General features: G+C 44.0%; 1 protein-coding gene across 1 annotated transcript in view; it reads left to right on the top strand.

The window, feature by feature from the left end:
* Positions 1-22,205, top strand: part of sdad1 (SDA1 domain containing 1) — a 39,470-nt gene extending 17,265 nt beyond the window's left edge. The window contains exons 23-33 of the mRNA XM_066646368.1: positions 65-159; positions 4,273-4,467; positions 6,529-6,756; positions 8,066-8,386; positions 9,312-9,498; positions 11,636-11,779; positions 13,030-13,141; positions 13,571-13,739; positions 14,036-14,195; positions 17,224-17,425; positions 17,636-22,205. Coding sequence (XP_066502465.1) covers positions 65-159; positions 4,273-4,467; positions 6,529-6,756; positions 8,066-8,386; positions 9,312-9,498; positions 11,636-11,779; positions 13,030-13,141; positions 13,571-13,739; positions 14,036-14,195; positions 17,224-17,425; positions 17,636-17,759 — 1,937 coding nt within the window. The 3' untranslated portion in view covers positions 17,760-22,205. The remainder of the gene's footprint in view (positions 1-64; positions 160-4,272; positions 4,468-6,528; positions 6,757-8,065; positions 8,387-9,311; positions 9,499-11,635; positions 11,780-13,029; positions 13,142-13,570; positions 13,740-14,035; positions 14,196-17,223; positions 17,426-17,635) is intronic.
* Positions 22,206-25,413: the final 3,208 nt, after the last annotated feature.

Consider the following 25,413-nt stretch of genomic DNA (forward strand, 5'->3'; position numbering starts at 1 on the left):
TTGTGGAAACTTTACACTGGACCTCAAGCAATGTGGATTCTGTGCCTCTCCTCTCTTCCTCCAGACTCTGGGACCTCAATTTCCACAGGAAATGCAAAATTTACTTTCATCAGAGACATAACTGTGGACCACTCAGCAGCAGTCCAGTCCTTTTTGGAAGTGAGACGCTTCTGACACTGTCTCTTGCTTGAGAGTGGCTCAACACAAAGAATGCGACGCTGAAACCCATGTCTTACATGCGTCTGGTGTGGTGGTGATTCTTGAAGCACTGACTCCAGCTGCAGTCCAGTCTTTGTGAATCTCCCCCACATTTTTGAATGGGTTTTGTTTCACAGTCCTTTCCAGGGTGCGGTCATCACTTGTACACTGTTTTCTACCACATCTTTTCCTTCCTTTCACCTCTCTATTAATGAGCTTGGACACAGAGCTCTGTGAACAGTCAGCCTCTTTAGTAATGGCCTTTTGTGTCTTGCCCTGACTGTGTAAGGTGGCAATGGTCGTTTTTAGGACAACTGTCAGTCAGCAGTCTTCCTCATGAGTGTGGAGCCTACAGAACTAGACTGAGAGACCATTTAAAGGCCTTTGCAGGTGTTTTGAGTTAATTCACTGATAACAGTGTGGAAGCAGGTTTCTTCAATATTGAACCTTTTCACAATATTCCAATTTTCTGAGACACCGAACTTGAGGTTTTCGTTAGTTGTCAGTTATAATCATCAAATTAAAAGAAATAAACACTTGACACATATCAGTCTGTGTGTAACGAATGAGTGTAATACACAAGTTTCACTTTTTGAATGGAATTACTGAAATAAATCAACTTTTTCATGATCAGCACCTGTATATTATTGTGTAGATCTTCTGTATAGTGCTATATCTGCAGAGAACTGTGTTCCACTGTTACATGGATGTGTGTAAAGACAGATCACGAGTAGACTGTTCTGGAGCTACAAAGATTTATTTATTTATTTTTCTTGTAGAGGATGTGTCAAAAATACACGCATTATTTGTGACTGAATAAACATATTTAATGTTTTTAAACAATACAGTAAATATAATCAAGAATGTGTTGTTTAAATGCGCTGAAATTATGTTAAAATCGTTTCAAAATGTCACTTGGACTCAATGGTGGAACAACTACATTTCCCATAATGCTTTGCTCCTCAATGACAACAACCCGGAGAGAGGAGTGAGCGGTGTCTGTTTGACTCAATATGAGGTAAAACTGCAGATAACACATTTTTACAGAGCGGTTTCTGACACACACAACACGGCGACTATCTTTTAGTCCAGAACATGAGAGACAGTGGATTATTTAAGTTAATTTCCGCGAGAAAACGTGTGAAAAGTGTCCGTATTTACCAGTGTTTCCAGTCGCTGTCGGAGAAGAGCCACAGATTTAGATACAGCACTAACAAGATTATAATAGGATTAAACCCTTTATTTATGACATTTAAGCACAGTGGCTCTTTATAGTTTCTTTCAAAGTGGTTTAGATTCAGTTGTAAATACAGCAAAGGTGAAAATTTGCTTCTAATACGTCAGCTTCTTAAGCCAAGTCCCCGGTCCACCTTAAATGGTGCAGCATAGTGATATTAACTGAAGCGACATTTAAGGTGGAAGGGAAGAGTCGAAAGAGAAACGTGCGAATCCGCATATATCTACTGAAGGGCCAAGGAAATAAAACTAGATAATGATAGGTTACACTTTTACAGCGCCTCTCTCAAACCCAAGGACGAAGGGAAAGAGAATAAATATGTATTCATTATTCATTTCAGGGTCGCGGTTAAAGAGAATAAATAAATAGAAACTAAAGGAACTAAAAGTTGATGTTATACTCGTGTCTTTAATCTGTGGAAAAACTATTTATATTAAACATATCTGAGATCTTAATGATTCTATTCACCGCTCTGAATTAAAGGTATCTACTAAACCAAGTGTGATTCGTTTTCATTTGAGAAACATATAAAGGCCATATATTTTTGGTGTAATCTCCTTCTGTGGCCTGTGAGATATGTGACTGTATACAGTGGGGAATATAAATATGTAGCAGGTTTCCTACCTACAAAGAAATCACATTTTTATCATAGGTTCACTTCAGCTGTGAGTGACAGAATAAAAATAAATAAATAAAAATCCAGAAATCACATTGTGGACTTTGGCTCACTCCTCCATACAGATCTTCTCCAGATCTTTCAGGTTTCAGGGCTGTCTCTGGGCAACATTGAGGTTCAGCTCCCTCTACATGTTTTCCATTGGGTTTAGGTCTGGCTCGGCCACTCAAGGACCTATGGAGCCACTCCTTAGTTTCCCCAGCTGTGTGTTTTGGGTCATTGTCATGCTGGAATACCCAGCCACGACCCATCCTCTGCAGTCATCTTTGCAGAAAAGCACCCCCAAAGGATGATGCTTCCACCCCCATGCTTCACGGTTGCGACGGTTTTCTTGGGTTGTACTCATCCTCCTTCTTCCTCCAAACACGGGAGTGGCGCTGAAACCAAAAAGCTCTATTTTTTGTCTCATCTGACCATATGACCTTCTCTCATGCCTCCTCTGGATCATCCAGATGGTCATTGGTGAACTTCAAACGGGAGCTGGACATTTGCTGTCGTGAGCAGGGGGACCTTACGTGCCCTGCAGGATTTTTATCCATGGCGGCGTAGTGTGTTACAGAAAGTCATCTTTGAGACTGTGGTCCCAGCTCTCTTCAGGTCATGGACCAGGTCCTCCTGTGTAGTTCCTGACCTTTCTCAGAATCATCCTGACACCACGAGGTGAGATCTTGCATGGAGCCACAGACTGAGGATGACTGACAGTGATCTAGGGTTTCTTTCATACTGGTAATGAATTCAAACAGGTGCAGTTAATGTACAAAATATATATATATATATTGTTTAGATTCTGTCTCTCACAGTTGAAGTGAACGTACGATAAAAACGACAGATCCCTCCATTCCGTGTAGGAGGGAAAACTTGCAAAACCTGCAGTGTATCAAATACTTCCCCACTGTATTTACTTTATATAACTTTAAATACACTACGTATCTGAATGTTTATAATTAGTAAGTTCATTGACTTTAAAGTGCACCCCGTAAAAACTCCAGCAGCGCTGCTGTGTCTGATCCACACCAGTGTCACTGCAGCGATGAGAGTGATCCACCACCCACATCATACCTGCTCTGTGGGGGGTCCTAGGGGGGGCCTTAGCAGTGAAAAAGGGTGAAAGGGGGCAGACAGTGTATACAGAGCCACAGATTTGGAGACTACACCGAGCTCCTGTGTGGAAATGAACAGTGAGTGTAGATTCAGTGAGGTCATTTTTAATGTTATGGCTGATTGGTGTTTGTGATTATATTGTTCATCACCAGCTGATGCTACTCAGTTCAGTTTGTGAGTAAGTTCTCTCCTCGTTTTTCCGAATCAGGGGGTCTGAATGGGGGTGAGGAGACCCTGGCTCACATCCTGAGAGAGAGTGTGTGTGTGTGTGTGAGAGAGACAAACAAACAAAAAGCCCTTTGAGGCCGGGGTGCTGTTAAATCCTCGCTGGCTTTCATGCAGCGCTGTGAATGAATGTTGATGAGGTGGGTGTCCCACAGAGGCTCCATTCAGAGGGTGTCCCTTTATGTATCGAAGCATCATTTGCAAATGTGCCAGGGCTGTAACTGGTGGGCTTTCGTGAGGTGAAGAAATGGTATGACCTTTTGTTTTTCTTACCTATGGGCGTTGTGTTGTCTTTATCTGTATTTGTATTTCTTTCTTGTCCAAGAGATAAGAACTGTTCTCACTTACACTGTCTGAAGTGTATGCAATTACTTCCCAAATTATTATAATACTCATTTTCTTTTGCAGTGATAACTAATACATCATCACCTTCTTTGTCATCCTTGGGGATACCCAGGTTTTCCCAGGGTGTATAATCCTGGGTCTACTCCAGCAGGAGATGTCCAGGGGGCAACCTTATCAGATCCCCGATACGCCTCTGCTGGCTCTCCATAACGCGAAGGAGCATTGACTCTACTCCACACTCCGGATCATGGAGAGTGAGCCCAGAAACCCGCTGGAGAAAGCTCATTTAGCCGCTTGTATCCTCAGTCCCTTTCCTTTGGTCATTATCCAAAGCTCATGACCATTTTGGTGTGCTGTCAGGGCAGTGTCGAAGGAGCCCCTGACAACATGGACCTTGTCATCTTTTCTGGAATTTTCCTTCAACTGTAAATGCTGTATTTGTTTATTTAACACTCCTCTGTCTCTCTGCAGGTTGTGGAGTGTGTGAGAGACCATGGCGCCAGGGGACATGGTTCCTGAACATGGGAAGCCGCAGAAAACCCGGAACAAGTGTGTGTCTCGCTCCTTGGACAAGTGTGAGGCGGACGGCTCGTTCGTGTTCGAGGCTCAGGAGGCCTGGAGGGACTTCCACAACTCACTCCGACAGTTCTACGAGAACGGAGAGCTCTGCGACGTCACACTCAAGGTAAATATGGGCACAGGGCTGGATTCTGTGTTGGTTCTGTCAAAAATATTCCCTTTCATGCTCTCACTCTTTCTTCTAACATACCTAGTCATAATAATCCTACTACTAATAACGTTACTATTCCTCCGGGTGACTGTCTGTGAGGAGTGTGGTGTGTTCTCCCTGTGTCTGCGTGGGTTTCCTCCGGGTGACTGTCTGTGAGGAGTGTGGTGTGTTCTCTCTGTGTTTGCGTGGGTTTCCTCCGGGTGCTCCGGTTTCCTCTCACAGTCCAAAAACACATGTTGGTAGGTAGATTGGCGACTCAAAAGTGTCCGTAGGTGTGTGTGTGTGAGTGTGTGTGTTGCCCTGTGAAGGACTGGCGCCCGCTCCAGGGTGTATTCCTGCCTTGCGCTCAATAAATCCAGGTAGGCTTTGGACCCACCGTGACCCTGAACTGGATAAGTGCTTACAGATAATGGATGGATATACCATATCAGAATCATTGGAGAACTGATTGCTTTTCGACGCAGTTTACACCAGTGGTCACCAACCAGTCGATTGCGATAAACCATGGCTGCGTCAGTTATGTCCTTTAAGTTACTATAGCTGCGTCATTCTGTATCCGCAGTGGTTTGCGAGCTATTTAAACAGGGACACATAAATCCGCGGTCACACAGAAATCGCATCCGCAAATACTGAATTTGTGTCCCTGACCAATAGTGCTGCGGCTCTGTTTCTGCCATTCCAATGAAAACATTAAAACATTAAATATTGTGGGGCATGCGCAGGGCTGCTGTAGATAGTTATCAGTAGCACAACATTGTCAGAACATCTGTTTCCTCAGGCACTAAGTACCACAGCCAGCCCTCAGCTGTACATTAATGAAGTATGTAAACAGTTTAATGGTGTTATTGGAGGCGATGGGCACATACACAGCTTTGTAAGCAGCCTAAGTCTGGCAGATCTTTCATTTGCTCAGATTTCAAAGGGTGATCTTCTACGTAAAAAGGTTGGTGACCACTGGTTTACACCATGAAACTAAGCCTGTTGTCGAAACTAAGCCGGTTTTCAAAATGTTATATTTCTCCCAAAGTGTTTGAGTTTTTCCTCAACTATGGCCATGTTCACATCACAAGCCTCATTCATCGTTTGCTGAGACTCATTTGCTCAGATTGGATTTGGCAGATCTTGCCTCCCTCCACCCTTTGAAGTGCACACACTAGTAGGGAGTGCGGTGCTGTTCGGGACGCAACTGGAGCCTCTCCTGTGTTTTTGTTTCGCAGCGCTGCCGATGCTGATGTGACAGCTCTAAGCGCATGCGTGCAGTCAAATAGACAAAATCCAATCTGGTCATTCACATTAATGTCATGCCCACAAATCGGATAAGTATCTGATCTAGGATATTAGAGTCATCACCAGGAATCAAATCACAGACCTCCTTGTTAAATTACAGTGTGGGCCATTTCTATGGATACACCTTAATAAAATGGGAATGGTTGGTGATATTAACTTCCTGTTTGTGGCACATTAGTATATGGGAGGGGGGAAACTTTTCAAGATGGGTGGTGACCATGGCGACCATTTTGAAGTCGGCCATTTTGGATCCAACCTTTGTTTTTCAATGAGAAGAGGGTCATGTGACACATCAAACTTATTGGGAATTTCACAAGAAAAACAATGGTGTGCTTGGTTTTACCGTAACTTTATTCTTTCATGAGTTATTTACAGGTTTCTGACCACTTATAAAATGTGTTCAAAGTGCTGCCCATTGTGTTGGATTGTCAATGCAACCCTCTTCTCCCACTCTTCACACACTGATAGCAACACCGCAGGAGAAATGATAGCACAGGCATCCAGTATCCGTAGTTTCAGGTGCTCACCATTGTTTTTCTTGTGAAATTCCCGATAAGTTTGATGTGTCACATGACCCTCTTCCCATTGAAAACAAAAGTTGGATCCAAAATGGCCACCATGGTCACCACCCATCTTGAAAAGTTTATCATGCCCTTTCTCTATCTCCACCCCTCTTCACTTTGTCTCTCTCTCTCTCTCTCTCTCTCTCTCTCTCTCTCTCTACTGAAGGTGGGGAATAAACTGATTCCATGCCACAAGCTGGTCCTGGCCTGTGTGATTCCGTATTTCCGTGCGATGTTCCTGTCGGACATGGCAGAGGCCAAGCAGGACCTGATAGAGATCCGAGACTTTGACGGTGACGCGATCCAGGACTTGGTGCGTTTCGCGTATTCCTCTCGTCTCACGCTCACCGTGGAGAACGTGCAGCCGCTACTCTACGCCGCCTGCATCCTCCAGGTCGGATTTTCCTCAGTTTCACATTTAGATTTAGATTCAGATTCAAGTTCACATTAAAATTCAGAATCAAATACATTTTCAAGTTCAGGTTCATATTCTATTTCACAGTCAGGTTCACACTGACTTCCAGATTCAGACTTCTATTCAGATTCACATTCACAATTCAGATTCACGTTCAGGTTTATATTCATATTCAAATTTCATGTTCAGATTCACATTCACATGTTCACATTCAGATTCATGTTTTCAGATTCACATTCAAAATTCAGTTCACATTTATGTTCACATTCAAATTTCATTTTCAGATTCACTTTTAGGTTTGTGTTCTGGTTCGCATTCAGGTGTACCTTCATGTTCACATTCAGACTTCTATTCAGATTCACATTCACAATTCAGTTTACATTTCTGTTCACATTCAAATTCATGTTTTCAGATTCACGTTCAGGTTTATATTTACATTCAGATTCAGATTCACATTAAATTCAGTAACCCTCAGACTGATGTTTCCAACACCAGTCTTTTGTTGTTTTTCATTACTTTTATAATTTGTCCAGATACATTCCATTATCACATTATTTATTTATATATTTATATATATATAAATTATAAAATTTTATATATTACGTTATTATTGCCTTAATCCAAATTACTTCCATCATTTTTACATCAGAACCTAATGACAGACTTAACCTATGATACTGTTAATTTCTATTAGTAGTTTGGTCAGAGAAGGATGAGTCCTTCCTTGAGGGGGTTTATCTTGCCACTGCTGCTTTTGGCTGCTCACCTGGGGCTTTCTGAGTCGTATTATGTCTTGTTCTGGTACTAATTCTGTGAAGCTGGTTTGTGACAACATTTCTAGTAAAAAGCACTTTATAAATACATTTTGATTAGTTTTTTAATTCACTTTCAGGTTGATTATTGATTTAACGTCCAAGCTGATTGAATTTTCTCTATGTACAGCTCATATTATGCGTAGTTACCATAGCAACAATCATTTAGCACAGGGCAAACCACAACTTGTCATTCTTACATGACATAATAACCACAGTAAAAACAAACACACGGATGTTGATACAGGTTTTAGCTGTAGAATCATTTCTCGTTCTCACGCTGACACTCTGGTTTTAAGTGTTTGCATTTTGTGAATTTTGTTATCCTTACTCTCAGACTGACTTTCTAACAGCGCTTGTTGGTTTTTATATGTTCTGATCTCTACACAAACTCATTTCTATCATTTTTTTCTGTCTAAATAAAATGTATATGAATGGAATTAATCTGAACAGAGCTGATGTGACTGGAATCACAGGTGGAGCTGGTGGCCCGAGCCTGCTGCGAGTACATGAAGGCGCACTTCCACCCGTCTAACTGCCTGGCCGTCCGCACCTTCGCAGAGAGCCACAACCGCGTGGACCTGATGGACATGGCTGACCGCTACGCCTGCGAGCACTTCCGCGAGGTCGTGGAGTGTGAGGATTTTCCCTGCGTTTCTCCACAGCATCTCAAAACTTTGCTGAGCTCCAGTGACCTCAACATCCACTCAGAGACGCAGGTCTACAACGCAGCCGTCAAGTGGCTCAAGGCCAACCCCCAGCACCATGAGCTCTGGCTCGACCAGATCATGTCCCAGGTCAGTAATGAGGACACCTTAAAGGAGCAGTCACCCTTCTTCACCCAGATTCTCTTTTACATTGTGAAACAGGTGTTATACTGACACCTAGTGGCCTGGATGTTTCAGAGATTATGTGCCAAGTATATTTTAAACATCACCATAAACTGGTTCATTCAGGGACTACAAAACAACTGTATTTTATATCAGATATCAGATAATTATTCATGAATTTTTCATGGGAAATAAACCCAATTGTTCCTTTAAAAGGGGAATGTTCTACTCCTTCTCCATGAGGGAACATAGTTCCAGGTCTTAATGAAATGTTTGTGACCTCCTTTAATCAAAATACCATGAGGATCACACACCACAGCAGTGTTCTCCCCCTGTGTAAACAGCCCCTGTTCAGAACGCCCGCTTTCAGCACCTGTTCCTTTAAATGATAACGAGCCGCTCGCTGTTCACCCCGACCCCGAGCGCACAGCAGTGAGGAGCGAGGAGCAGAAGCTCTGGTTTTTAGCCGTTTTCACTCTGTTCTCTTTCTTTTGCCATTCTCGTTTTCTCAGTTTTTACTCAGGGATCCCGTTTTGCATTTTGGCTCCTCTCAGTAGTGCCTCCTCACGCTCAGAGCGAGATTGTCTTTGCTGTTGTTGCCTTGTGGCACACACTTAGAACCGGGAATACTGTAAATCTGCTCTTGCTGCCTGTCAGTATTGTGCTGTGGAGCAGTGGAACGGTGTTCTCTGGAGAGATGGAGCGAGTGGTGCTTATGATCAGGAAATAATGATCCACTATCAATAGCTGACTTTGCTAAAGTTTCCATGGTGTAAATGCCATCAAATCCTCACAGAGATGTTCCAGCGTATAGTGTAAAGCCATTCCACATGTATTTGGCTGTGTATAGTCTGTCTCTGCAGCCCGTGTTTGTTTGTGTTGTCTCTGTCAGGTGCGTCTTCCTCTTCTCCCAGTGGATTTTCTCACCGGAACTGTGGCGAAGGAGGAGATGATTAAAGCGAATCTGAACTGCAGAGATCTTCTGGACGAGGCCAGGAACTACCACCTGCACCTCAGCGACAAGAGCGTACCGGACTTTGAGTATTCGGTCCGCACCACGCCCCGGAAACACACCGCAGGTCAGAGGGCGGGGGATGAGACGGTTATGGCCCATATTGGTTCGTTCGCTGGACCATTTTAGCATCAGTCGTCGTCAAAAATAGATTTGTTTATATAGTGTTTTACATACATTTATATAAAGAAAATCTATATAATATCGCCACTATCCAAGGAACGCATGTATCTTGTGATTGTGGTTGTTTAGTTTACTACATCAGTGGTTCTGAACATTTTTAGACCAAGTACCACCTGTGATTTTTACAGAAACATGTGGCCCCTGCTCCTCCCTCTGGGCCGGGGGCATTCTGCAAAATCCTGCTTGAATTTTTGCTTGTTTTTGTTGCTTTTTTTTTTACTTGAAATTTGTCTTAACACAAATTATCTAAAATAATAACTGAAAATTATAGAGAGAACACGAGAACTATAGGCCTACACTGAATGTTTTAACCACAATTATACATTTATGAACACATCAAATTTATGGGGAAAAAGCGTTTTGAAAGAAATAAAAACAAGAGGTCAGTGTAATATCAGCTTTGTGCTTTAACAGGCTCCAGGTGAAAACAGTGCGGCGCCGGGAGCAGGTCACAGTGGCTCTCGGCGCTTGTAGCAGTAGGTGGAGGAGGGGTGGCGCTGGTTTAAACCTTGTCTCAGGGCTGTAATGATGCGAAGAACGGCCACGGTTTCCTTCAGCCGAGTGTTTTATTCTATTTTGTCGTCACATGTACACAGTTCTCGATTAGTTCTTCTCTATTTTTGCCTGTGGACTTAGTTCCTCTGGGCTCCAGAGCATTTCTCGGGCTTGGTCTCAGCTTGTTTTTCTCATTTTAGCCTTTGCCCTTTTCATAATAAAGGGCTTTGCTTTTGTCCAAAAAGCAAATGAAACTGGGCTTTATTTACACGGATTTCTCAGAAAATTGGGGGATCGTGCTCCCTCCCTGGAAAAAGAGGAGGAACGGAGGCCCTTACAGACGTAACCAACTACAGTGTGTGTAGCACGTTGTGTTTTTCTACAACTAATTCTGAAAACTGTGAAACATTATGTAATTTACACAAAAACTGTATATTTTCAGTTATGAATAAATTCCTTAATTAAGTAGTAAATTTTTCGAGGTCATTTGGCGTACCACTTGCTGCTTCACGTGCCACTAGTGTTACACCTACCACAGTTTGAGAACCACTGCTCTACATCATTTGAACACAGCAGCTGTCCTTCACACTGTTTGAAAATGTCATGTGAAATGTGTCAATAGAATCGCTCCAAAATTATCCTCAACGTTAAGAAGGTTTTTTCCTCCTCCTGTAAAAGGTTTTTTTTTTTGAACAATGCTGTTACCACTGTGCAGCTCCGTTACTCAGGGGTTGGTATCAGGTTTGAACATCCAGTCTGATATTTAAACGGTAATGCACTCAATGTTATTACTATAATGTGTACTGTAACGTGGTGTGCTGTGGTCACAGGCAGAGTCCTGAAGATCAGTCACCAGCGTCGACATCTCGCAGTACAGCGCCATCCTTGTGTTATTGAGATTATACCACAGTTCGTTAGAGTTAAATATAAATAAGAAGAAAATAGTTTTTTATTATCAACCTTTCACCAGGTAAAATAGTTCCATCTCATCACACTTTCCTTTTTGCCCTTTTGAAGAACTCTGGATATTGAACTGGTTTTGTTCTGAGTTTTTGATCCTTGATTCTCTTTTGAAGGGGAACCAAGGCTGCGTTACTCAGAGCTGTTCTCGGTCTAAATCAGGACTGCGCCAGAGCCTGAGATGAACGGGTATAGTCTGTAAAATGTCATGGTTTAACAGTTGTTTACAGGGTTCAGATCATAGTGTAAACGGTGCCTAGTTTTCGCTGATTAAGTTAAAAGTGAGCGGTTTGGAGTGTGGCTGCTGAGCTGGTAAACGAGAGCTGCGGAGTAACACAAACAACATGCTTCAACTCACACTGAACACAACCACAGAAACCAGAGCATTTCCTGTTTTTTATTATTTCCTTGCGATTGCTTTTGGTTTCAGATCGAGTAATGGGTTACGTCATGTCCTGCCAATATCATGTCGTGTTGTAAACTAATTTCTGGTCATGTCGGTTACATGGTTTCCCGCACTGTGTGAACTACAGCTGTGTATAAACATGACCTCTGATCCCCTGCAGGTGTTCTGTTCTGTGTTGGAGGTCGAGGAGGTTCTGGAGATCCGTTCCGCAGCATCGAGTGCTACTCCATCAGCAAAAACAGCTGGTTCTTTGGCCCCGAGATGAACAGCAGACGCAGACACGTAGGAGTCATCTCTGTAGGAGGTGAGGAAAGAGGAATTATCAAATGGATGCAGTAAACAAACATACATTCATTCATTCATTATCTGTAAGCACTTATCCAGTTCAGGGTCGCGGTGGGTCCAGAGCCTACCTGGAATCATTGGGCACAAGGCAGGAATACACCCTGGAGGGGGCACCAGTCCTTCACAGTGCTGGAGCTGTGTGACTGAAACATTACCTGCTGCGCCACCGTGCCTTCCTTTATGTACTTATTATGTTGATTAATGAGTGTTATCCCTGTTCATTAAATAACATCACTGGACTTATGCAGAGCAACATAAACATGGCATTGCCCACTAGCATGCTGTGTCACATAGGTGTGCGTTAAGGCAAGCAACTGCTTTGTGTTATGTATATTTATGAGTGATGTTGGAGCTTTTCTTCTTAAGAAAGGCCATTTCACATCTTGTGGTAGATATTATGGTGTTTTGATGGAAAATGTGGTATTGCTTCATAAAGGCTACATAGATCATGCCTCTGAAGCAGAGTCTCAGTACAGTTATCCTACATCATCAGCACTCAGGGAGTGTCTCTCGTCCAATCAGATCACAGGGTTCTGAACTAGTTGTTGTTACATTTGGTACCTTTCCAATGCATGGTCCCTATTCTACTAGACTCAGATCTACTCGTCTTTCCTCCTCCTCCAGCAGGTGAATCAGGTCCTGGTTCTGGAAGCGGGTTCTTGTTTAGTGGCTGTTCTCTCGTGGTTCAGAGCGAGTCGAGTAGGGACTAAACCATGGCGTGTAAACCTTGCAGAGCGCTGATTGTCCAGAGAGAGTCGTCACTCTACGCCACGCAACGCAGACGACCAGCACCAACTCTCCATCTGTAAAATCTCCAGCTGCAGCAGAGATCACGTTTGTTTTTATCCGACTCACGACGGCAGCTCGTAAAATGACGCCGTGGTCTTTTGAAGAGGTTCAAACGCTCCTTGGATCGGTGGCCGACGAAAGAATCCAGCGAGAGCTGGACGCTGCAACAAGGAAGGAACAAACTCTACTGATCTGTCTGAACTGATGACGGAGCTGTGTTCAGTCCCAAACAACAACAACACGCCGATACACCATGAGTAAACACCGCTTAACGTTACCACCGCCGTTGTTGTGGTTCCCAAAGACCACTGTTCCCCTTAGAGACGACACCCGATAACATGAACATGCAGTGTTTGCTACTGCCACAAAACCATTTTATCAATCTGATGTTTGTCTATCTGTCTCTCTATCTATCCACAGGGAAGGTGTATGCAGTGGGTGGACATGATGGCAGCGAACACCTGGGAAACATGGAGGTTTTTGACCCTCTCACCAACAAGTGGATGATGAAAGCCTCTATGAACACCAAACGGTAACTGCACCGTTTTACTATTATTATTGTTAGAGTGTATTATTATTTTATTGTCGTTAGAACATTATCATATTTGTTTGAACATGAGCTTTGGCTTGTAAATTCGACCGTGCTCAATGCCAAGACTGGACTAGAGGAGTGTAAAGCCCTCATTGGGCTAGGGAGCTATTAATTTGTGTTCTCTGAAGGATGGAACTTCATCCAGTACTTTTGGGATTTGAGGGCATTCAGTATTAAGAAGGCCACTAATGATGTGGGAGGCTTAGATCTGGATCACAAACACCACTCCAACACGTCCCACAGGAGCTCCATCACTCCATTAATCCAGAGAACCAGGGGTCCGTCCAATGCTGGAGGGCTTTACACGCCTCTAAATTTGACTTTGGGCATGTGGGATGTTATAAAATTACCTGGTGTGTGTGTGTGTAGGAGGGGGATAGCTCTGGCTGCTTTAGGGGGTCCTATCTATGCAATCGGGGGTCTGGACGATAACTCCTGTTTCAGTGATGTGGAGCGGTATGATATAGAGTCGGACCGCTGGAGTGCCGTGGCCTCGATGAACACGCCCAGAGGGGGCGTGGGCTCCGTGGCTTTAGGGGTAAGAGCAGAGCATCATGGGTATTCAAATTCCTACTTTCCACTCTTTTACAGAAAACCATAGGGTGTCATTTATTAAATTACTTGAGTTTCACCCTCAATTTGTTCCTAAAGTCCTTTACATAAAGATTTAAGTCTTTTATACTTCAGCTCTTAGAAATTGTTAGTCGTTTTTAAACAGAAACTCCAAAGGGAGAAGATGTTGAATCAGAAAGTGTAGTGATTGTAATGTTGTTGTTGTTGTTATTATAATCACCTGAAGGAGCTGAACTGTGGTGATGTTTCTGTGTGCTGCAGAGCTATGTTTATGCTGTGGGAGGAAATGACGGTGTAGCGTCTCTCTCCAGCGTGGAGCGCTTTGATCCTCATCTCAACAAATGGACGGACGTCCGAGAGATGGGTCAGAGACGCGCCGGTAACGGGGTCAGCGAACTTAACGGCTGCCTGTACGTCGTCGGTAAGAAACAGAGACATCACCTTGTTTTCTTTATTGAATTATTTTTGGATTTCCACTGGTGGATGACACAAGCCTGTTTTCCAAATGTAAGGTGGCGCTGCTGGTTCCAAAATACTGTTTACCCACATTTCCACTGCAAAAATAAATGTTCTCCATTGTACCAGCCATCACCATGTACAGTGGTAGAATTCACACCAGAGAAGAAAACTGAGCCAGTGGCTAAAAAATATTGGTGACGTTCATTCGTTTGTAAACACAAGGAGCAATATTTATTTCAGCAAAAATGATTAATGTAATGTCCATGTATTGTACGTTAGATGATTATTTTGGGCCTAGCAGCGAATCACCAGTGGTTCACAGAAGGAACAGACGTGTGGTGATCATCAGAAATTTGGCTTATACAATATCTTCCAGCTGCTGGGGCACCTACGTCCCGACGCGCAATCATTGACCTCTCAGACCAGTGGGACTTCAGATCCATTTCACTAGTTCATAAGACCCAGCTTCATCTCCAGCACTGACTGGTTGGTGGACATTTGGTAACAGTCCGCTTTGTTCTGGACTAAGATTAGTATAAAGCAGTTTCTTACATAACCGCATATTCCAGTAGCAGAATACTGTTATCCAATCAGGCCCATATTTAAGAAAAGAAACGCACTACTGCACATTTTATAAAGTGGTTTCTGAACATTGAAAAGCATTTAAATGTTTTCCATTTTGTAAAGTATATTTATTATTTTTTCAGAGCAGGTGCCTTAATTAAAGGCAAAGTATTCCCCCTCATCTCCAAAGTGGAACACAGTTCTGTTTCTTAACCCACGAGCCCCACAGCAGTGTTCTCCCCCTGTGTAAACAGCCCTGTTCAGAACGCCCGCTTTCAGCACCTGTTCCTTTAAATGATAATGAGCCGCTCGCTGTTCACCCCGACCCCGAGCGCACAGCAGTGAGGAGCGAGGAGCAGAAGCTCTGGTTTTTAGCCGTTTTCACTCTGTTCTCTTTCTTCTCCGTTTTTACTCAGTGCTCTTATTTCTCCGCGCTCGTTGTGTCTGTTTTGCTGAGTTTAACCTCGTCTTTGTGCTCTCACATAAACACGGGTCCAGCGCTGTGATTGGACAGACTCAGATCAGGGGGCGTGGCCATTCTACACACACTTGCGTCAGAAGCGGAGCAGAATCAGAACGGCTCAATTTATCCTGTGTTTTAGACTTAGGCAGCGCACAGAAATCTTACTGGATGCTCAGTGTGTGTGGGTTGGTGGGCTCCAGATTCACACATTAACACAACAACTTGGATTTTCATCATATGTCCCTTTTAACATATAACAAAGAAATCTTGGCTGATAAATATTAAGCTGTATGCCGTGTTAGTTCTGTTTCTGTTATTATTCTGAGGTGAAATGATGTGCGTAAACATACAACATAAAACACAAAATTACTCCTGAATGGCCATGAAAAGGATTTTAAACCTTTATTGAATGCGTAATTCAACTCAAGGCCAACTCTGATCTGGGTCAGCGCCCTCAGTCAAATATATTAGACAGTACTGGCCAAACTGGTTAAATACAACCTGGAGGGGTAGGCATTGAGGTGACCCCAGTGCTGTTACTGTAAACATGAGCTGCCTTGAGAGAGCTGAACCTTGATACCGAAGGTATATGAGGTGTAGGTGAGGTGTTTGTGAATGAGTGACTGAGCAGGAGCATCAACACATGACTTTTATGTCTGCTGGAGTAATATAATCTCTTATATTCGCTGTTATAATGGCAGTGAGCTGCTGGTTTTACTCTCTGTTCCCTGAGTCAGAGTTAATAGACACTGGGGTGTTGAACTTTAGATTTAGGAGAGAAAAGATTTGTCAAATTCGCAGGTTTAGTACAGAGCGACGTTGACAGTGTAACACAACACACACACACACACATACACAAAAAATAAACTACTGGAATGTCACTGCGCTGGTCAGATGACCAGTGAAAATAAGTGAGTACAAATATTCGAGGACTCGCTGTGAAACATAAAGGTCATCAGATCTACAGCTTGTTGCCTGGTTGTGTCAGAGATTATGTATTAAACATGAATTAAACCTGGACTCCGCAGTCTGGGCGACCCGCTCTGAGGAGCATAAGTCTGGTTTATTTATATATCGCTTTTTACAACAATGGGGATGTCACAAAGCAGCTTTATAGAGAAAAATGTGACCCAGAATTGTCCTAATCGACCCCAAGTGTGCAAGCCAATGGCGAGAGTGGCAAGGAATAACTCCCTCAAGGAAGAAACCCTGGGAGGAACCAAGACTCACTGGGGTGGGGCATCCTCCTCTGGTCAAAACATTTATAAATATTTTTTTAAAATAATAAAGACTCCAAGTTAAATCAGTCCCATCAAAGATCCAGGTGAGGTAGAGATGTGATAGTGGATGCTGAGAATAGTAGAAACATGGTCTGGGGACAAGACGAGTGGGAAAACCCCTGAGGACACTGTGGTCGTGCTGTAACTGGAGCGGAGAGTCACTGTCTCCGTGGCGCGAAATAACCAGCGCCGAGGTTGGTGTGAAATGCATTCTGGGATATCTGACTCCCTCAATTCTACAGAAGTCAGGTCCCAGTGCATCCTCAATAAAATACACGGAGCAAGAACACATCCGGGGATTTGGACTGTACTGGGATAGAGGTGGACTTTTAAATGGAACAGGACTTGGGCTGAGACTGATGACGTTTCCCAAGAACACAAGCACAGAACCGAACACGTATTGAGAAACGGCTCTAGTGTCATGTGTCAGCTTCAGACCGGCCACGTGTAAAGGCCCGACGGTGAGTCTAGTTGGTAACTCGGATAGCGGTAGAGGCCAGCGGTAGGTCTTCAGTCGTTGACGGTCCGGAAAGATGGGCAGTCATAAACACGAAAAAGGCGGTTGATGGAGTACAGAGGGTTACATTCAGGGGCTTTGTTTGATGATTGCACTTCACAGAGGAAATAGTAGATAATGGTTTTGCCTAACCCTAACCCTAACCCTATGTTTTTGTCCTGTCAAGGTGGTTTTGACGACAACTCTCCGCTGAGCTCAGTGGAGCGCTTCGATCCCAGAATGCACCGCTGGGAGTACGTAGCGGAGTTGACCACGCCCAGGGGCGGAGTCGGGGTTGCTACGGTGATGGGACGAGTCTTTGCAGTGGGCGGCCACAATGGAAACATCTACCTGAACACGGTGGAGGCGTTCGACCCCCGGATGAACAGGTGAGAGGCTGAAGGAATGGGGTCATCCAGATACACTCCATATGTTCGTAGACACCACTGTTGTTGAGTGAAACATTTACATTGTATGCTGGAACATTGTTGTAAGGGTTTGATTGCCATCAGCACATTATTAAAACTTAATTAAGATCAGCTATTGATAATTGGTGTTTTTGTACTGACACGTGTGTGTGTGTGTGTGTGTGTGTGTAGATGGGAGTTAGTGGGATCTGTATCCCACTGCAGAGCTGGAGCAGGAGTTGCCGTCTGTGCCACACACATCAGTAAAATCCGAGACGTGGGACAAGGGTCCAGCAACGTGGTGGACTGCATGTAACAGCGCCCCCAACACCTCTGTTTCCACCCTCATACACACTCCATACAGCTACACACTACTTAAAATCATGTCTTAGCAAGTGAAATCATATTTGAACCAGACATTATGGGATGGTTTCCCAGACAGAGATTACACAGCATTTTGAATTGTGATTTTTCTATTGAAAGGAGGATGTAGGATGTCTGGGAAACCTCCCCGATTCATATTTTTCTCATTCTGAGATTGTTGTAATGATAATTTAAGAAGATTCACATGTTTATTGTTACCTTTAACTTGTTTTAAGTGGTTTTATGTGGGGAAAGTGTCTTATTCCAGTTTGCAGATCACTGGACATGATGCTTGACCAAAGTCAAATCATCTGCCAATGGGTTGAGACACACATTCTACAGAAGAAATCACTTACGAGAAGACAGAAACAATCCTGATTCATGTAGAGAAGCTGGTTTCACTTGCCGAGACTTCATTTTTAGCTCCGAGTCAACTCTACATCATCGTTTTAATTGGACACGGGTCTCAACACGCTTGGAGGAGAACATCAGCTTCCAGTGTTACATCAGCTAAGAGACCCCTGTGTGTGCTACCTTTATGCTGAGTAATGGAGGGAGAAGCATGACCATCCAGTACACAAACACACACAGAGAGAAAGAGGACAGTTATACTCCAAGACTCCTGTTTACGGATGGCTATGGCATCATCTGGGATCAAACTTTCGATCTCCCAATGATGGAGCCAGCTCCACCTGACAGTTCCTGAGTTGTTTGGAAGTTTTTGGTCGTATCACTGTATGAAAGCTGCCTGTTGATCAGTGAATATTTATTCTCTGATATTTTACGAGGATAATGACAAAGACAAATCAGACTAAGGCTCTACACACCATGGGTTTAAAGCGCATCTCCCTTGCGCTTATTTTCTCTCCTTATTTTAAAAGGGAGATCTTCAGGTGTTGGAGAAAATCTTGAAGTCTTGGATCTAAGCTTGTACACATCGTTTGTGTCTCGTTATTTCGTCCTGTGCAGAATTCAGAGACCTTCCTTCATTTCTACAATAACGGAGTGTAGTCTTGTATTTATTTTTATTATTATTGCTCATCATACTTTGTTAGCCCCACTTTCCCTGTTCTTCAACACTCGGCACACAGAGCAGGTGTTCTGTGCAGTGACACTGACGTGGTGGTGGTGTGTTAGTGTGTGTCGCTCGTCCTCTAGTCCTTCATCAGTGACACAGGACGCTGTCGGCTGGATGGTTCTGTTAAAAGATATTCAGCACAGCGTCCATGGTTCAGCCTTAATCTCTGCTTCTCACGATCCACGTCACATTCAGTGATGCTGAGGTCTGGGAGTTTCCCTAGTGGTCTCTGACTTCTGCACAGTATTTTAGATTATTTAATATTGACAACATTTCTCCTTTAATTCACTAATTTATAGATTTATTTAACTTGTTTTAAGTGGTTTTATCTGACGGAAAGGCCTCACTTCTCCTGTGGGGCTGAACGGTTACCATATCCACCCTGGTCAGGACTTGATTCCCATTGCGGTTTCCATGTGTTTTGTGGGCAGCAAGTGTCTGAGGGTGGAGCAAATCAGCGAACCCTGTCGTTAAACCCACACACCAGAGCGGAAATATAATCGAATGTAGTTCACAACGCTTCCCATAATGACCACAAAACACTCCTGATTAAAAATATTCCGGAGACTTCAGGTGATTTGACTTAAGAGTGCAGTATCTGAGCAAAGCCAGGTAAACCCAGTGTTAGCTCAGTGACCACGGTGACATGGTCCGTTTTCTAATCTCGAGGTTTCTACGTCAGAATGAGTTCAGGTCGTTCAGTAATTGCACAAAATCAATAGTCCGACCTGTTTACCTCTTCTGGATTGTTTTTTTGTGCCGTGGACAATCAATTATACGTTTTACAGAGAGGACAAGACCTTGGGGAGGACACCCCATAGTGCAATATAACATCTGCTCAATGTTGTCCAACATACATAGACATTGGCTGAAGCCACTGGAATGTATCAGAAACAACACCCAACCAAAACAGCAGCATGAGGAGCAGAGGGAGGAGCCACAGTCCCATTCACTGTCATAGCTTAACTGACTCCGCCTTACTGGGAAATGTTAACGCCTCGCACTTCCAGGTCTAGTGTTCTCACGTCGGTGAGGTCCCAGTTCTGGAAAACCCACAGCTTTTAGATTACGGTTCTAGAATCTGAACCTCACAGCTGTCAGATTTACAGAACTGGGGATTCACAGCTGTTCGAATTCCAGAAAGTCACAGGTGTCAGAATCCTGGAGTCTGAGTAATCTAAAAGCTGAGAACAAGGCATCTCGCAAAGTTCCCGAATCCAAACGCTATTTCTGGAATTCCGAGAGCTATCAGGTTAAGATTCTGGAATACTGATAGCCATGTGATTCAATTTCTGGAATTCTGACACCTATGAGGTTCAGATTCTGGGATTATTTTCAGAGAAGCCTGGCAGAATTCCAAGAGCCATGAAGTTCTGCGATTCCAGTTCTAGAAATGCGAGAGCTACATAGTTCCCGTTCTGGAATTGCGAGAGCTATAATGTTTTCGTTCTCCGATCTGAGTGCTACGTGTCTGGAATGGATAAGAGCCTCGGAGAAGGATGGACAGTCTGCAGCTGCCAAATGAATGTTGAGAGAATAAGGAGCTTCAGATTCTGGAGAATGTTTGAAAGGTCAAGCCTTTTTCGGTCAGGAATTTTGTGCATATCTCTTTATTCACTTCTTATGATTTGGTTTGACTGTTGTGCACTACTTTTCTTAGAGTAGCAGCATGGGTTCTGGGATAGTTTTGCCTCCTTTTCTGTAAAAAGAGAAGAATGCTAACAGGTTAGCACTATTTTATAGATGTTCCTAAAGAGCCCACATCGGCTCGGTCTGCTTTCCGGACTCTGATCTCAGATCTTCCCATGACTTGAGGCTTTATTCTCTCTCTCTTGATGGTGTCGTCTTTCATTACTTCTTTCTGAATATCATTTCAATGCAATGACTGTTGAATATTCTTATTGACAAATATGTTTTGCTGCTTCTTTTATGTAAAGCACTGCAGTATTTGTTATTTTCCACCTAAATATCGATGTTGCTGAATTGTGCGATTACATTCTTGAAGTGGAACGGACTGATTTCTAGACTTTTTTATTGAGATATTTATCATTTTAGTCACAGATACCACATATCCAGCCCACCCGGACCCAGAAGAACCCTGAAACTCAACATTCAGAAGGGAGGGACCACTAGTGAGTCAGCCTTGCCCTTGAGAGAGGGAACGCCTTGCAACCTGTGTTGCTGGTGCAGATCGAGCTCAGGTTTCAAAGTGTACTTGGTGCTGTGGACAGATGCTCCCCCAGCTGAGCAATCACAGTTCACGTACCACTTGTGGTCTCCTGGGATTGTGTGTTTGGGTTCTGCATAGTGTGAGGTACTCCCCTGCTTAAGGGCAAGGCTTCCCTCTTCCTCCAGGTTGGAGTCCCTTTAGAGTTTCCAGGTGTCAGACTTCACAGAGGCGGGGGGCTGCGTCTGTGGCAGCACAATCAGATGAGTTTGTTTATAACAGTACCCACCATATCTGTAATATCGCGAGTGCCACGAGACGTGTTTGATTTGCATATTTATATAGATTTTAATATCTAAAATACACTGGTCAGACCTGAGGGTCGTGTCTGGACGAGGTTATTTATTGAACTGCCATTAATTAAATGTGGTGGACCCTCTGCTTGTGCAGTGCTGATTTTCAGTAGCAGAGCCTTTTGTATCAGAGTGAGATATTGATAGTAAAACAAGAAGTTCTTTATTTTTCTCTACTGCAACTTCTAATGCACCGGAAAATTATATTGTGGCAAGAGAAATCATCATAAATCTAGTAAATACCTCTAATGTAACTCATTATGAGTCTGTGGTAAGAATATTATAAGATTATTTACCAGTTTCTGGATGATTTTGCACGTTTTAAAAGATTATATGTAGAAAGTTGTTTTGAAGAAATGACCTTTAAATGAAGTCATCTGCTAGTGCTCTCTTTCTCTCCAGAACAAATCACCTACAGCAAGCACAAACACGTAGAAATAGGTGATTAATCTTGTAATATTAATCTCAGGATGTGAAATGTTTGAGATATTGACCAGGTATAAGGTGATTTCACTGAATTGCAGTGTGCTCCTGAGCCAGGGCTTTTCTTCCTCCATCCCCTGATCTTAAATCATAGACAGAGTGAGGTTGGGAGATGACTCTCAGAAATGATCAGACATTTCAAGATAATCATATTTTTTGAATGACTGCGTGTTGTTTTTGATTCACAGGATCTTTACAGTGGAGTGTGTGGTGGTTTTGAGCTGATCTCTGGTGAAATTGTACTGTAGTCGTACGATATTTTTGCTTGACTCTTTGCATTGGTCACTCTGTTTGTTTCATATGAATAAAGTTATAAAAAACACATTAATTAATGTTTCAGTGTCATTTGTTTAACTCGAGTCCCGCTCCGGGTGACTGTCTGTGAGGAGTGTGGTGTGTTCTCCCTGTGTCGGCGTGGGTTTCCTCCGGGTGACTGTCTGCGAGGAGTGTGGTGTGTTCTCCCAGTGTCTGTGTGGTTTCCTCCAGGTGACTGTCCAAGAGGAGTGTGGTGTGTTCTCCCTGTGTCTTTGTGGTTTCCTCCAGGTGACTGTCTGCGAGGAGTGTGGTATGTTCTCCCTGTGTCTGCGTGGGTTTCCTCCGGGTGACTGTCTGCGAGGAGTGTGGTGTGTTCTCCCAGTGTCTGTGTGGTTTCCTCCAGGTGACTGTCCGCGAGGAGTGTGGTGTGTTCTCCCTGTGTCTTTGTGGGTTTCCTCCAGGTGACTGTCTGCGAGGAGTGTGGTGTGTTCTCCCTGTGTCTTTGTGGGTTTCCTCCAGGTGACTGTCTGCGAGGAGTGTGGTGTGTTCTCCCTGTGTCTTTGTGGGTTTCCTCCAGGTGACTGTCTGTGAGGAGTGTGGTGTGTTCTCCCTGTGTCTGCGTGGGTTTCCTCCGGGTGACTGTCTGCGAGGAGTGTGGTGTGTTCTCCCAGTGTCTGTGTGGTTTCCTCCAGGTGACTGTCCGCGAGGAGTGTGGTGTGTTCTCCCTGTGTCTTTGTGGGTTTCCTCCAGGTGACTGTCTGCGAGGAGTGTGGTGTGTTCTCCCTGTGTCTTTGTGGGTTTCCTCCAGGTGACTGTCTGCGAGGAGTGTGGTGTGTTCTCCCTGTGTCGGTGTGGGTTTCCTCCGGGTGACTGTCCGCGAGGAGTGTGGTGTGTTCTCTGTGGGTTTCCTCCGGGTGACTGTCTGTGAGGAGTGTGGTGTGTTCTCCCTGTGTCTCTGTGGGTTTCCTCCAGGTGACTCTGTGAGGAGTGTGGTGTGTTTTCCCTGTGTCTGTGTGGGTTTCATCCGAGTGATTGTCTGTGAGGAGTTTGGTGTGTTCTCCCAGTGTCTGCGTGGGTTTCCTCCGGGTGACTGTCTGTGAGGAGTGTGGTGTGTTCTCCCTGTGTCTGTGTGGTTTCCTCCAGGTGACTGTCCGCGAGGAGTGTGGTGTGTTCTCCCTGTGTCTTTGTGGGTTTCCTCCAGGTGACTGTCTGCGAGGAGTGTGGTGTGTTCTCCCTGTGTCTGCGTGGGTTTCCTCCGGGTGACTGTCTGCGAGGAGTGTGGTGTGTTCTCCCAGTGTCTGTGTGGTTTCCTCCAGGTGACTGTCTGCGAGGAGTGTGGTGTGTTCTCCCTGTGTCTTTGTGGGTTTCCTCCAGGTGACTGTCTGCGAGGAGTGTGGTGTGTTCTTCCAGTGTCTGCGTGGGTTTCCTCCGGGTGACTGTCTGAGGAGTGTGGTATGTTCTCCCTGTGTTGGTGTGGGTTTCCTCCGGGTGACTGTCCGCGAGGAGTGTGGTGTGTTCTCCCTGTGTCTCTGTGGGTTTCCTCCGGGTGACTGTCTGTGAGGAGTGTGGTGTGTTCTCCTTGTGTCTGTGTGGGTTTCCTCCAGGTGACTGTCTGTGAGGAGTGTGGTGTGTTTTCCCTGTGTCTGTGTGGGTTTCCTCCGGGTGACTGTCTGTGAGGAGTGTGGTGTGTTTTCCCTGTGTCTGTGTGGGTTTCCTCCTAGTGATTTTCTGTGAGGAGTGTGGTGTGTTCTTCCTGTGTTGGCGTGGGTTTCCTCCAGGTGACTGTCTGCGAGGAGTGTGGTGTGTTCTCCCTGTGTCTGCGTGGGTTTTCTCCGGGTGACTGTCTGTGAGGAGTGTGGTGTGTTCTCCCTGTGTCTGCGTGGGTTTTCTCCGGGTGACTGTCTGTGAGGAGTGTGGTGTGTTCTCCCTGTGTCTGCGTGGGTTTCCTCCCATGCTCCAAAAACATGTTGGTATGTGGATTGATGACTCAAAAGTGTCCGTAGGTGTGAGTGTGTGTCGCCTTGTGAAGGACTAGTGATCCGTCCAGGGTGTGTTTCTGCCCTGCGCCCAGTGATTCCGGGTAGGCTCCGGACCCACCGCCGCCCTGAACTGGATAAGGGTTACAGACAATGAATGAATGATGTTTAACTTGTAAAAACCTAGTATTTGGAGCTGTATTTAAACTTTTCCTTAAATAAAATGTAGGCAGACACCACATGACGAAACAACACCTGTGGACACATTCGTCCAACACGTCTTCTGAAATGTAAGGCATTAATCAGCAGTTTGCTACTCTTCTCTTCAGCAAAAGCCTCTATTCCCCAGGGAAGGCTTTACACTGGATCGGACACGGAATATTGCTGTACGAGTTTTTCATGGCAATGAGATTCGGTGCTGATATTGAATGATCAATTGTCTCACACAGACACCACTCCAGCTCATCTCAGGTGTTAGTTGGAGCTCCAGAGAACACAGTTTTACAGCTCCACAGCCCAATACTGGGGGTGTTTATACCCCTCTGTTCCATAATTAACATCAATAAATAGAAGCACAGAAATACTCTGAAGAATGAGTGTGAGCCTCAGAGCAACAGAACTCACTCTCTATTGTTTTACGATCGGTTTGTAGCTCATTATAAATTCCCTGTTAGAGTTTGGAGGTAATCGGTAGCTGTGGTTATATAACTTTTACAGTCTGATGTTACAGAACTATGAGCTGTTAAAAAAGCTGCTGTAAAGGATTGTATTCAATTCTCTTTCTCTGGACTTTGATGTTTGTGCTTTTCATGAACAATTTCATCCAAATGCCAGAGAAATGGCTCTGACCTCGACACTCAGAAATATGAAAATTAACTCAAACTGTCCTCATTAAATATTTCAGGTGTTTCGTGTCTTTTCTGATCACTTTAACATCAACCAGGAAAACAAACATTTACAATTAGAATTTTACAATTGAGCAAGAAAAACTACATCAAAAACAATGTCAACATCAACACACACACACACACATATATATATATATAAAGTAGCATGTAGTATTAATTGTAGTAGTAGCAATAATTAATTATAATAATAATATATTGAACAAATCCAGCTGTAGAATCAAAATGTTTAAGACAATGAATGTGTTAGTTCTGTTGTGCTAGCTCAGTTAGCTCAGTTAGCAGAACTGCACATTGCTGGACTGGGTACTGTACATTAACTTTAATTCATTCATTTTATTTTGTGTTTTACTTCAGTTTATAAAATAAAATATAGTCAGGTTTATTGTT

Source organism: Hoplias malabaricus, chromosome 15 (assembly GCF_029633855.1).
Source record: "Hoplias malabaricus isolate fHopMal1 chromosome 15, fHopMal1.hap1, whole genome shotgun sequence".
Taxonomy (NCBI): Eukaryota; Metazoa; Chordata; class Actinopteri; order Characiformes; family Erythrinidae; genus Hoplias; species Hoplias malabaricus.